Raw genomic sequence first — 14,890 nt, forward strand, 5'->3', positions numbered from 1 at the left:
GACATCACCTGAGCCAGTGTCTGTGTGTGTCTGTCTGTTGGCGCAAGAAATATAAATAAAAGTAAGCAAGCAGCAGTCAGGATGGATTGAATGAATGACATAAAACATATATATAGCATATAGTAAATGCCAGGTTATTGATTATTTATACAGTTTAATGAATTCTTAAGCAAGTAAAATAAAATTACAAATCACCCCCCAAAAAACACAACCAACAATGGACCCAGCCAATCACTGATACCCAACCCCACCTTGTAGTCGGCATATGTGTTGCTGGGAAATCCGTTATGTAAACAATGACATATGTGGAGAAGTTATCATGTGGCTCTAAGGTGGCTCTAGCCCATGGAAAAGCAAACTGGTTCTTAAGAGGCAGGTTTAGTCATAACTAATTTGGGAATATTTAGCAGCAAAATCCAATGGGGATACAATTTAAGTTTTTTCAAGTTTTCAGACAAGAAGAAATGTTCAAAGACTGGTACCACTTGCATCATATTTAATGTAAAGGTGAACATTTGTTCCCTATATAGAAACAGGAGTTCCTTTCAAGAAACTTTGATCTGTGTAAAATTGTAAAGGGGCCAATAAATAAGCTTATCCTCCATACTCACACACACACACAGACTCATACACACACTCTGTGCACAAAAAACAAACATGACCAATAGACATTCAGATCGGCATAAAAAGAGAAGCAGCAACTCACATGGAAGGGGATTAGCTGATAATATTCACATTTACATATTTAACACTGATTTTCATTGCGCTTTCAATGGTTCCAACACCAGTGTTATTTCATTTCTGAACAAATAGTCTACACATACGAATAAAAAAGCTTCACCAGTCTTTCTTGTCTATGTCATCCATTCATATTTCCGTATGATTTGAAAGTTATGTCCTTTTTTGTTTTAAACTGAAGTTACCCAAAATTTGACCAGCCAGGAGTTGCAGTTTTTTCTGCTCATCAAGGTTTGTGTCAACGGTCAGGAGAAATTATGTCAGTATTCCCGGGCTTCTTTTAGTTCTATCTGAAACACTTGTTCAGGAGGGTTATCTGCACATTCCAGCCCATTATTTGGTGGTCTTACTGAGTGAAACCGACTCCAGTCCCCTTTGCACAGAATCCAGGGCAGGACATCCACCTTGTAATGTAGCTCCGGAGAAAACTCTGTACTGATCAAATTTGGAGCTCCAGCTCCTTTTCCTTGTGTTATCAGTCGCATCTGATCATCATAACAGCAGTGCTGTGCTGCTAACGTTGGACTGTCATACGACAGCATAGAGCGGATGCAGAATCTAGCTGATGGTTTGTAGATGTCCAGGCGTTCCTTGGGTCCACTTGCGTCCCTCCAGCGGTAGGTTTTGTGAAGTTTAGTGTCATGGATGTTGACAGCATTGTAAACAGCCTCAGAGGGATAGGAGCAGGGGCAGCTGGGGAGTTCAGTGAGCACTTGATTCAGGTACTTCTGAAGAAAGTCATTCTTGCAGCTTAGCCACTTCTCACAGCTGTCTACATCTGGAGGGTGGGGTTTTTTAAAGAAAGGGTTCATCTGTTAGTCTTCTAAAATGAAAAAACATTTGGTTGATCTTACAGAAACATATACAGTAAAACATAGCGCCCAGTTTCACTTGTTTAAGATTTGTTGTGATAAATTACCATATACATTCAGCAAGTAATGCAATGCTAAGTGCATGATACAACATTTCACTTTGAAAGGTCATCTAATGACTTCTTAACAATAATAAGGAAGCACAATTATGTTGTAGAAATGGTAGAAATATATGGATGGAATAAGCAGATACATAGAGTAAGCAAATACTACCAAAAAACATATATATTAACAGGGGGAAAATACGTAGAAACCTCAGAGAGAGCCACATGTGAGGGTCCCTGTCCCAGGCCGAACAGAAGTGCAATAGATGCCACGTGTAACTGAGAATATCAGAAAAATAAGAGTATGGAAAGGGAATGGGACTTACTCAGCTAACTCAAATCATTGTCCAATCATATTCATGCAAGTACGTTGTGGCCTCTTTAACCAGATACTTTCTACTATCACGCTGCTGATAGCTTCACACCAGGAGTTAGATATTAACAGCCAAAAAGAAGACAAGAAAAAAATTGAAACTCATAATATCCTGGCTTGTTTTGATTGATTTGATTGATCTCCAGCCTTCTCTGATGGGTCAATCAGTGTCTTCAGAAAGAGGGGAGTGAGCAATGAGATGGGGAAAATATTTGAATCTGCTTAAATAAAGGCACAATAAAAGGCTTGGTTCAGCATCTACTCTTGAAAACAAACACAACAACGTGTTTCAAGCTTAGTATCCTTCTTTAGTCAGCATCTTGCAGCTCCCTTCCTTTTTTCTGAGAACAGTCATCTGAAACTCACACTCCTGTTCTAAAACATGAAAGGGTGATTTTGAAAGAAAATATGTGAAATTGAAAGGCCTTGTTTATTTGCTTTCAACAGTAGATGCCTGGATTGAGAGGGAAAATGGGAACATGTTCTCCTTCGCTGTTGCCGGCTTTGTTATGTTTCAAAGAAGAATAGCATTCTCTGGCTGGTTCTTAGTGAAGGAAGAGCAATAAAATGGAAATTATAAAGCAATCAAACATGTTTTAAATATCTGTGTTTCATGGCGCCAGGACAGGAGGAATTATAAATATTTGTCCAGGCTTACACACTGTTTTTGACTGAATCTGAGTAATGTTTCAAATACCACTCCAAAACACAACCTAATTAATATCACGTGGACGCATAGCTCAATACATATACAATAAACTAAAACGCCATACATACTTGTGTCCAAGAAATCTGTACTGTTGGTGGTCTGGATGGGTGTCAGGGGAGTCCCTGAAACCACAGTGTCTACATGATACAGGAAAATAAAGGAAGGTAGTGGGTTAGGGTAGCATCCACAAACAGTAAAGGACACACACTGAAATTCCACTTACATAGGAATGCTAAATATGTATATGTATAATATGTATATTTCAAAAAAGTAAGCGGTATGGCTCTGTTCTGCGACCTCCCTGCCCTTCCAGGTGCATATCTGTAAAGCCTGCAGTAGGGAGAGCACACCTCTCTAACCTCCATTAGCCTTCATGGAAAGTGAGGCCGGGTTCACACCGGACGCAGAAGCGCTGCACCATTCTCAAGCACGCAGCCGCCTGGCTGTACACAGCGGACGCGCATTTCTCCGCGCCAGTCATCCCGCGATTCTGCTACTCCGCTTGTTGTTGTATGTAATGTGTTCAATGTAGGGATTTGGGGTAAATGATGATGGTCTTCATAGACCCCACCCAACCCCTCTCTTTCTCTCTCTACTTGTAGTGGATGGGCAGATGGGGAAATTTCATAATGTGAGGGGAAAAATCTGGGAAATTGAAACTCCAGGACATCAGAAGGGAATCCAAAAAAATGAACTTGAAGGCGAAACCATCGGTGTAGAGCACGAGGCACCCTCGGCGCTACGCGGCCCATCCCAGCCGATGTGAACAGCAAAATTGAGTAACAGGGGGGCGGAAAGGAGGCGGTGGCTTATCTTGGCTTTGCCCTGCGCGACACGGCGGAGGAGAGCAGCAGGTAAGAGATCAGCACATTACGTACAATGATTAGCTCAGATTCAGTATGAAAGGAGGTGTTCGGGTGGAGCTGGGTTCCGAAGTGGCTTACAATGGAAGCAAGACGATTCGGCTGGGTAAAGCAGCTTAAATAGCGCACGTAAAATGAGTGTTGCCAATTCAATGTATAGGAGGGGATCAGCTGAGCCATCAGGGCTTTCATAGATATCTGCTGCTGTCAGCTGAGGTTTGGGATTTTGGCTTCACTTTACTTCAAGACCTTCCCGCACTAAGGCTTTGCTCAATTTAAACAACTGAGTACAAAAAATGACTGGTTTGTTACAATTCAATCTCATGGAGGGAACAACGTTGCCTTGCAATGCGTTGCTTTATGTGTTTCAGACTTGGATGCAGATGATCTGTTTATACAACAGCATTCTACATACACACTGCTCATGTGTTTTTGTGTGTGCTCATCGTTTGCAGTCGTGGACATAGCCAGGCCAGATTGAGAGTAAATAGGATTTCATTATTATGTTCATTGTGTACATGTACATATGCATTGACATGCTATTTGATTTTTGCAGCTCATCACAAGGTCTGTTCATGCAAGTGGCACCTATAGTGCTCTTTTATTATTTTATTTATTTATTTGTAACTGGTAGGCTGTTCTATACATTGGCCACTAAGAGTTTAGTCTTTAGTATTCTTTTGGAAATCTTTAGGCTTAGGTATTAGGTCTTCAAATGTAATAAAATCAAACATTAACATAAGGCTGACACCCAATCATACAAAGTACTTTCAATATTGCTGATTAAAACTAGGGAACACTGGCTTTACTTGTGTTCCTGCTGTTTCTCTTTTAAAATGTAAAATAAAAATGACTTGCCCCTATACTGCACATATTCCAGTAACTCGATAACTTTAAAAAACTTTCCTCACTTCTTGTCAGATCTGCAAATACAAGAGGGCTGATTTTTAGGTTTTAAATTGATGACTGATGAGGTTTAGTATTATGTCATGTTTGAGATCAAAATACCTTCCTTAATAGTGGTTATTTATTAAACAAGTCTTGCCACATCCGAGTTTCTGCTTCTTACCAGCACAACTCTCCAGGTCACAAGTGCGTGACTCAGTCGCAGTGCATGCATAGCCACAGGAACGGGTGCGTTTCTGAGTGCCATGTCCACAAGTAACGCTGCAGGACGCCCAGTGGCTCCACTCCTCCTCATACTCTGAAAACACAGGGGGAAAAGATGGATGGAGGGCAGACAGCGCAGAGGGAAGAAAAGCACAACTATGGACTAATATATTAAGAGTGGGCTTTGAAGTTAGTCTTGTGAATTCCTCGCCCAGCTGGTGTATGCGTGTTATGCAGTAACAAAGTTTTAAACAGTTAAGTTTAAAATTTAACAGTCACTAAATTGCATATTTTGGGGCCAAGTCATGGTCAAGTCATCACCGTGCTAATTATCAGACAAGAACTACAGCCAGCAAGTGTTTATGAATGAGGGTGAAAAGAGTCAGTTGGAGTGTAAGCACATTAAACTATGAGTTTGTGTGTAATCGGACTGGTGGGGTTTGCCCTCAGACAGTCTGCTGAAGGCGAACAGCCTCACAGTGACAACACTGCACATCCCCCAGCTCTTATAAAACCCTGCAATCATGAAAACTTCACTGTACTGTACATTATATGTGCAACACATTTTCACCAGCTATCAACATCACTGGCCCGTTTTCTGGTTTAATGGAAATTTTTTTCGCATGGTATGGTTCAATTGGTTCTACTTATCATAATTAATAATAATGTAGAAATCGTTGTCTTACATTCACCTGTCTCTCCACTGCTCCGCTGTGTGTGTGTGTGTGTGTGTGTCTGTGTGTGTGTGTGTGTGTGTGTGTGTGTGTGTGTGTGTGTGTGTGTGTGTGTGTGTGTGTGTGTGTGTGTGTGTGTGTGTGTGTGTGTGTGTGTGTGAGAGAGAGAGAGAGAGACGCAAATAGGATCTTAATCATACTAAGATATAAAACATGCGCACATACAATCCAATGGTTGGGGAAAGTTAGAAACTTTGCCAGTGATGTCATCAAAGATTGAGTGCAGGAGCATTGAAACGCACAGAAACAGGGATGAAGATCCGTCCCTCTTTCAAACATCCCGCAAAAAAAACATGGCTAACAAAGGTTGCAAATGGTAAATGTCTATTATTTTTGTATCAGTTATTAAGATTCACAACATGCCTGTGTGAAGTTTGATGAGCTCAATTGCAGTATAGAGTAACTGTACTTTGTTCTAGTCTCCTAGTGTTTTATGTGACATGTACAAAGTTCATACACCTTTTTAGCAACGGCGTGAGAGTTTTACCCAGAAATAATAGTTCACCCACCCTTTTTTACCACTGCAGCCCGTTTCTCAATATATTTGGTTATTATGCTTGTCACTTTTACAGGTTTATTTTGGGTGTAAAATGCAACAAACCAATCAATCTACCATCTGTACTCCTTTAACAAGCCAGGTGAGCTTGCAGTTTGGCAGATTGATATTATAAGGGGGATTTTTCAGGTAGGAAGAGAGACTGCATCTCTGCACAAAGTGAAAGTGTGTGAACAGAACAAAGCTCCCTGGTCTGAAAGAGTAAAAACACTTTGTACTGGGTGTCAGATAGCAAGTCTAGTGGCTCCAGCTCTGTGCTTATTTGGGTTCATTGAATAAAATGTGTAGAGGGCAACCTGATGACCAAATTGTTAAGGTTATAGACATGACAGTTCCTCCCCAAGAGCGAAGCCCAAGAAATCCATCAGTCACTGAGGAGTTCATGTTTCTGATAAGCTTTGTTTCATTATGTATTGGATTCTAAGAAAAACTGATAATACGTAATGACTAAGACCGACTTAATTGGTTAATAGAAAGAGAGAGCGAGAGAGAGAGAGAGAGAGAGAGAGAGGGCCACACTGCCTGTGTTAGCAGTGCGTGATTACTGCGCCGTGGCTCTGTGGCGTCTCGCTAGTGTTTGTTGTTCACAAAGGCTCTGTTTCGGCAACATGCCTGCAGAGGAGTTTCAACGTGAGGTTTCTGGCATGGCTTTTGTTATTCCTCAAATAAAAGCATAGCTATATATGCAACTAAATGCATCTTCCTATGCTGCAATAACAATAAAAGCCTTGTTAAAATAAATCAACACAAACACTAGAGGGGTGTTACTTTGAAAGGGGTACAGGAAGTTTTCAAATATTGATGTTGTGACAGATAGACATTGAAACAGTCTATACGACTGTGAACTGCGTGTGGTACGTGGACAAAATAGGCAAGACCTCAATTCTATAGAAAATCCACGGCGCTCACGCAGCCAGTGTGGCCCGAGCATTAGGGTGCATACCACATATGCATATTTTCCCTGAACAGCAGACCTTACTGATTGTCACTCCCAAACAAACAAAAAAATATACATAATGAAAAATAAACAAAAATGTGTCTACTGTGCTGTCAGTAGATGGTGTGTTTAATAAGGCTCTTCAGATTACCAAACTTTGCATGTCATGTCAGACAGACAGACAGACAGACAGAGTGTGTGTGTGTGTGTGTGTATGTGTTTGTATCTGTTTGTGTGTGTGTGTGTGTGTGTGTGTGTGTGTGTGTGTCTGTCTGTGTGTGTGTGTGTGTGTGTGTGTGTGTGTGTGTGTGTGTGTGTGTGTGTGTGTGTGTTTGCTTGTTTGTGTCTATGTGCCTATATGTACAAAAACAGTATGCCTTACACTCAGCCAATATGAAGCTGAGACTGAGCTTTTTCTGGGGCTTTCACCCACATCTTGTGGCCTTCCTTATCAGAGAGAGTTTGTGATGATGATGATGATGATTAACCCCCAGATGTCCAGCTATGAGACTGGCTCATACTCAGACGTTTATAAACCTTCCAACTTCCAACAATTTCCCAACTGAGCCAAAATCATGTAATGAGGCATCAGAAATGTTAAGTTTAACGGTTATAAGTTTATTGTAAAACATATTTTCACTATACCGTCCAGCCTAATGTAAAGTAAATACATAATATGGCATGTAAAACAACATTCTTACCATAATTATCCTTGGCATGCCAGTCTTTGTTCCAGTGACCACCTCCATCCCCCTCAACTCCACTGAGGATGAGCTCATCTGGGTCATAGTTGTAGTCCTCAGACTGCTCCTCCGAACTGGCTGTTCCCAGCCCATTCTCCGACTGCTCCGGGTACTCCCAGAAGAGTGGCCAGAATAGCTTCTTGTGGCTGTTGGCCCACTCTGAGGAGGACACTGACCAGTCATTACGCTGACCCTCCTTGGCCAGGTCCATCTCCACCTCCATCCCAGTCTGGCTGTCGTCCACCACCTCGATGGTCACCTGGGAGAAACACAAAATACTTAGAGCCGTGAATGCAGTGTGTGACACCTTATACACCTGTTATTATTAACATGTGGTTTGTAGTGATCCGATTACAAGAGGACAGCTCTGATGAAGGACCTCTGACTCAGTTGACGTCCTCTGACCTGCTGCAGTTCCACTATGAACTAAACCTTTTGTTACTCTTATCTGTGTCCATACCCTGACTGATACTTTTCTTAAAGTGGTGAAATCTTTCATCACTGCAGCTGCACGAGATTCGTTCAGCGTCTCCTGACTCCTCTCTCTCTCTCATGCTGACACACAGACACTCACAAACAGTGACATCGGATACATCTATAAACTAAGACTGGGTCAAAACAACATCATTTGGTTTTAACTAACAAATTACATACATGTTTAGTGGTCACAGGAGACACATTCAGGACACATTTTGATACCAGGTGTGAACACACTTACTAAGGACTGGCCAATTCTGAGCCAATCTCTCAGGATGGATGTCAATACTAGGTCTGAACAGGGTCTATGCTTGTAGAATGCAGTGACTATGCACAAGCTTGGAAAAAAAAAATCTTCGTACGACATCATCTCCACTAATAAACACTCAACAACTCACTTCAGAGGCATAACATTAAATTGCTACAGTAACCATCAACCTCAGCAAACAGCAAGATCATCAAACTAAATTGCTGCTCTAACTTTCTTTAGTAGTTAATTGCCGTCAATGGCCCTATACAGTAATTCATATAAAACTGTAAAACAGCAACACTCACGAAATAGTGTGATACTCAATGCTAGAGAAGATGAAGCAGCCACCCATCTGTTGTCGTACAGTCTCTCTGGTCAGACCCTCTGAACTCCAACTATAGCGTAACACTTAACAATAGAGTCAAGATTTGGTTTAAAAGCTGCACTGAAGGATTTTTTAGCAAGCTGGTTATAAATGACTAAATTTCAAATATCCCAGTAAAATAAAATTGTATTCTGTAAGACAAAGAATGTTAAATTACAAACGTGTTGGTACAGAGGCTGTCTGATATGATGGGGTTGCATGATGACACTGCTGCAGGAGAAACCTGTTTATTTAAAGATCAGATTGAGGTATTCTCCCATTTTATGAAAGAGGGGTATTGTGCAGTGGAGGAAGGGACTGAGAGGTTGGATGAAAAATGTATCGAGATAGAAAGATGATGTGATAGCCAATTCTGACTTTCTCTCTCTCTCTCTCTCTGTTACACACACACACACACACACACACACACACACACACACACACACACACACACACACACACACACACACACACACACACACACACACACACACACACACACACACACACACACACACACACACACACACACACACAAACAAACACACAGGTCTAGACAAAACCCAGGTTGCTTATGTTTCCAACTGCAACTGTTTATAAAGAAAACGTAGACGGAGATTCAAACGAGATGCTGAATAGCACGGAACAGAGAGGATGGGGGTACTTTGAGGAAAGTCACATGTTTTCTGAACATAAGGGCATATAAACCTGTTCAAGTAAAAACCCAAATCAAAATGATGAACATAATAATATAATACGTAATAGTCTTTTAACAGCGGGAGTGGTAAAGTGCCAGGAAAACGGTTTGAAGGGATTATGCTTTGGGAGTAACATGCAAAACACCATTCAGAGTGCCATCTCCATTCCCTTGAAAAGGCAGGTAAGGTTGCACTGTGTTGTATTGCTCCGACCAGATCATCTCTGAGTGTATGCGCACATTATTTTGATAATTTGAAATACTGCATCACAAACTTCAGACCAGGTTTTGGTGGTCAAAATTGGAATCACTTTCTACTGCATCATGATAACAAAGTACCACCAATACGTTCTCTGATCAGTCTGTGGGGCGTCTGTAGCAGAGGGGGTATGCTGAATTTCATTAGCTATTAATGTGGGAGCTGGACATGATAATGATAACTTTGTAAGTATGAAACTTGCAAAGACAGTTGCGTCACATCTGGTGCTGTTTTCTACTGCTTGGCACCAGGAGTAAGATAGGACAAATATCAACTCAAGTATCTTGTATATGTACTGTAATATGAGTTAAACTGTTCTACTCTCAACTGAATCCAGGAGGGTACGATATGACACTCAGTCAGAAACAATAAGTATTACATCATACCTGAATAAGTGACCTCATGGAATTCCTCATTAAGTCTAAAAATTTCTGTAACACATTCTCTAATGCATTTTTATGCTGCACATAGATACACAGTATGAAGGTGTGTGTGTGTGTGTGAATGGATGAATGTAAAACTGAACTGTAAAGCGCCTTGAGTGGTCATCAAGACCAGGAAGGCGCTATATAAATACAGACAGTAATCTAAATTGCCTCACAGTCAAAAGTGAAAAAAATACTTTTTGACCTTTTATATTTGGCTGTCATGTGTTTTATATTTTCACTTTCCCCACATTTCCTTTCTTTTTGAAATCTTGTGTAGATGTCTCAGGCTCATGGATGGGTTGGAGCACCCAACTGTTAAGGGTCCTGTTTATGGTAACTTAAGAAGCAGTCCTGACTCAAACCAGCTGTACCCAGTGATGGGATGTGTGGAGGGAGAGAAAGACCGATGGAGTGGAGAGAGAAACTGATGAGAGAGTCATCACGGGCTCAGTCACCCACACCTCCTGTGATCAGTTTCTATACACTTTACAGATTATATGAACCCTTCCAGCTATGAGAACAGTGACCTAACCTCTTTCCAATAATACAATAACTTCAAGAAATTCTGACCTCCCCCCACATTGACTACCTGGATATTAGGGTTCTGTGAACTTATGTCTGCATTGGACAGCTCTGGGAAGTTCCTAAGGTCCAGGATGAATGAATCAGTGTCCTCCTCAGGTTCAGGAGGGGGAAGGACACCCTGGTGAAGGTGTTGGGACCAACGGTGTCTGGACCTGTGGGAAGAGGGACTGGAGGGCAGTGTCTGGAGCAGGTTCTCTTGTTGCAGCTCTTGAAGAGTCTGATGATCATCGCCATGGCTCTGCTTTGCTATCACCTGGGAGCAGATAAAGTAATTTTTTAAATATCCAGATTAGATTCAACATCACTGTAATTGCACAAGTAATGAGCAATATAAAGAAACAATGACCATTTATTGTTTGGCCTACCAGCACACACAAATAATGTATGTGTGGGTTAAAACATTGTCAAAATGCCCCTGGTCAGAAACTATGCAGTTAAAATACAGTCAGTTCACTGTATTTTTGCCCAAACTATTATACACTAACGACAGATTTGATGTGAAACCTAAGGAATGAACATCAAGCTGGATATCAGCATGTTCGGCCACACATTTAAGTTGCAATTTTGGTTGTGCAAGGAAGGGTTTGTGGGTGTGTGTGTGGGATGTTTCTGACACTACATTGGATGTTTCTCTTCTTCCTGACTCCTGTCATTTTTTATATTAACTCATTTAGTTGTCGTTCAGATATCCTGCAAAGTAATTTTAGCCTTTTGGATAGTAGCTTGGGAATAGTTTTGCCTCACACCTCTGGATGGATTCTGAGTGTCAGTTTAATTTCTGAAAACGCTTTGAGGTTGATGAATCTGTTACCAGGCCCGTTATCTCTCCTCTTTTAGCCATGCAAGTACAATGGTTCCAGACATGAGAATGTACACAGCAATTTATATTACTGTCTGTATTTATAAAGCGCCTTCCTGGTCTTGATGACCACTCAAGGCGCTTTACAGTTCAGTTTTACATTCACACACACACCTTCATACTGTGTATCTATGTGCGGCACTCTTCTCCATGAGAAGAATAACTTCTGGAACCGACATCTATGGTTCTAGAGTTAATCCTGATGATTTTGGTGGTCAACTAATTTTTCATCATCCTCAGCTGCACTTTGTGTTTATTCCTAAGTATCAGAGGGTAGATGATACAATACGATGTTGACTTTTAATGAGAAATGATCAGCGGATTGTGGTTTATCACTCCATAAAATTCTCAAGAACTTTAACATATTCATGTCATATTCATATGAATATACTTGAACAGTATAGTGAATAAGGTCATCAGGAGATGACATATCCCTCCGACATCGACATGGGTGTTGAATATTGGGTGATCCAGTAATTCAGTGCCAGTCAAGTGAATCCCTTCATATACATACCGTGTACACAGGATGCTGTGTGCTATATTTTCTTTGCTGACTGTTAAAAAATTCAGAGCTGAGTCAGCTGACAGTCTACTCTTAATTTGGTCAAACTCGTTGGCATGGAAACAGGAAAAAATATAAAATTTCAAGACAATACCGAAAGCCGTGACTTCATCAACATACCAGGACAAACACCAATCCCATTTCAGTCAGATAACTCATGTTCAAATGTTTATTGCAGCAGTAGAACAGGTTAAGTGTTTGGCGTCTAGGCTCAAACTTAATCACTCCCCCATATGATTACACAGGGATGATGGGAGTGATGAGCAAATACTTGTAACCCCCCGTCGGAGCCTACAGGCTGATGCTAGGGGGTTGGAGGGGCTGAAGCAACTGGTAGCAATGCTGCAGCCGCAGTGCGAGCAAAAGGGATGATGGGACATTTCTCTCTGCTTAAAAAGATCACCCGATAAAGTCGGTGTGTATTATAGATGGTTATGGAGAGTGAGTTATGTCACAGGATGTATGTCACATGATTGGAGCAGCCCAGCTCGAGTTGGTTGCCTGAACTAGCTTGCAGGCGTCACTCCATTTTTCATCAAGATTTGACAGCTTTGTTTCAACTTCCTTACCTTAAAATACAACTTAGCTAACTGTTAGCATGGCCTTATTTTAGCTTATGTTAGCTGTAGCCTTTTTTTAACACGGAAGATGTGTTTATGTATTTCAGAAAATTAATATCAGACATCACAAGGAAGTAGTTTTTCTAGATGTTATAGTTGCTGCCTAATACATGTCCCCATATCCTATTTTGTGTTGCTTTTGTGGCCAGACAGTTTTAGGACAAAATCTGCACAAATTCGAAAAAGCTGCAAATAAAAATAACTATTTACACCGCTTTGGTCTCATTCACCCTTTCTAAAAATGTATAAATAATACTGAGATAAAGATTCAACACATACTTTTAGCGGTATCTTTGAGTAGTTGTTCACCTCTTGTATAGGCCCAGTCAACTAAATCTGCTTATTTTTTTCCATTCGTAGCATTTTTGGGGTGAAACAAATTCAATTTCTTTTGAAATGTAATCATGTTCTTATTGGTCCCAGACAAAACAAAAAGGAGACAAAATACAGATAATATTCCTGTTTCTAAATTAATAAAAAAGAACAAAATCAAAGGATAGGTTCAAATATAATTTGAGTGTGAGGAATGTGCAAAAAAGTAAATGTGAGGAAATGTGAATAAGTCCTGCTTGCTTTTAGCCCTTTCTCTATGAGAACAGCACAGCCACCAGGAGCAATTTGGGTCTCAGTATATGGGGAAGACTGGGGAAGACTGTGTTAGAATCTACAGTCTATGGTTAGAATCACCAACCCTCTGGTTAGAGGAGGACCCCGCTCTAACCCCTGAGCTACAGCTGCCCCAGTACACAATCAGACTTAAAGACAGACACAGAGGGAAGACATTTTGGAGATACAGATTTAGTTTGTGCTTTTCCTCTCTGCCCTATTTCTCTTTTAGTGGTAACACCATTAGACTTATGGGTATTACTATTATTATTGGCATACCGTTACACAATTGCTCCTTGTTGAGGCAATATATCACCAAGTGTTATACTTCCATGAGATAATGCATGTTGTGACTTGATGACTTACAAGTCAATTGAGTGAAAATGGATAGAATTGATATGAATTGAATGCAGCACAATGTATGATAGCCTACTGTTGGGAGAGTGATTCCTGCCTTAGGGGCAATTTTAATTAGTCATTGTTTAAAATGTAGCCATCCGTTTGTAAAAAGGTGCATATTGTGAACAAACAAAAGTTACATCACACCATCTACAATACTTATTAAAGGTTTATGAAACTCAACATTAAATGCAACTCTGATAGCCTTTATTGATCATCAAAGATTTTTAACCTGAAATCAAAATGTGGATCATAACGTGGCAATATGATATCTCTATGACAAACATTTGATCACAACCTTCAAGTTGTTAAACTTTCCCCACGCTTATCTTTACCCCCTATGTTGTGGACAACAGGGAAGATAGTAGAGTAGTTTACCTTAGCAGGAGACGCTGAAGTGTTTCTGTCTCTGACTGAAGTCCTCTGTAATTTGGTAGGAAATCCGCTGACCGACACCACAGTGACCAGCAGCAGCCACAGATGCGACACTTCCACCCACTGCATCTTCCCTGGGACTCTGAGCTGATCTTCTCCAAAAAGACAGGATGCGGACACCTTCAGACTCAGTCCTCAGCAACAAGAGCAGAGCTCAAACCATGTCAGTGAGCCGAGAGGAAAATAAAACACTAAAACAGTACGCGTGTGCGTCCTCTCCGTGCGCTCTGTGCCGAGTGGCTTGCTCCCAAAGTAATCCTCGGCATCCGATCTCTAGTATTGGTACGTTCATTGATACTAAGAAAGTGTAGTTAAGTGAAACGATTGTCAGTGGTCTAATGCAACCTCCAACCCACTGAGCGAAAAGAAAAGTACGTCCACCTCTGGTGAAGTGACACACAGTCAGTTACACTCCAGCTTGAAGGAGAAACCCTCCCCTCTCCCATGGATGACGCAACAGAGGGAGGAAAAAAAAGTCACATATAAACAAAGAACGTTTACATTAAGTATCATGAACACATTCTAGTATGTTATTGATTATATAAACTGCTAACCATCTTCGATAATCAATAAATTGCAATTGATCAAAATAAAACGATTTTTATTCAGCATAAAATGTAGTTTAACCAAAATAACTGTAGTAAAACACAAAGGTTAATCAAAAGAGCAG

The 14,890-nt window shown here is 40.8% G+C and overlaps 1 protein-coding gene across 1 annotated transcript; it reads right to left on the reverse strand.

The window, feature by feature from the left end:
- Positions 1 to 218: 218 nt before the first annotated feature.
- Positions 219 to 14,289, reverse strand: ism2a (isthmin 2a). Its single transcript, XM_061083178.1, has 6 exons — positions 14,164 to 14,289; positions 10,744 to 10,992; positions 7,638 to 7,938; positions 4,669 to 4,803; positions 2,805 to 2,873; positions 219 to 1,516 (listed from the first exon to the last, which is right to left on the reverse strand). Exons 1-6 carry the CDS (start codon positions 14,287 to 14,289, stop codon positions 999 to 1,001), a joined length of 1,398 nt encoding a protein of 465 aa, XP_060939161.1. The 3' UTR covers positions 219 to 998.
- Between the last annotated feature and the right edge of the window lie 601 nt (positions 14,290 to 14,890).

Source organism: Limanda limanda, chromosome 12 (genome assembly GCF_963576545.1).
Source record: "Limanda limanda chromosome 12, fLimLim1.1, whole genome shotgun sequence".
Taxonomy (NCBI): domain Eukaryota; kingdom Metazoa; phylum Chordata; class Actinopteri; order Pleuronectiformes; family Pleuronectidae; genus Limanda; species Limanda limanda.

What these genes read in the sequence shown, in the direction of transcription:
- ism2a (XM_061083178.1), bottom strand. Translation starts at nt 14,289, where the DNA reads ATGCAGTGGGTGGAAGTGTCGCATCTGTGGCTGCTGCTGGTCACTGTG. An exon ending in GCATGCCAAGGATAATTATG is followed by an intron (nt 4,804 to 7,637) that starts GTAAGAATGTTG and finishes CTGTGTTTTCAG; the next exon opens with AGTATGAGGAGGAGTGGAGC. An exon ending in TACAGATTTCTTGGACACAA is followed by an intron (nt 1,517 to 2,804) that starts GTATGTATGGCG and finishes CCCACCCTCCAG; the next exon opens with ATGTAGACAGCTGTGAGAAG.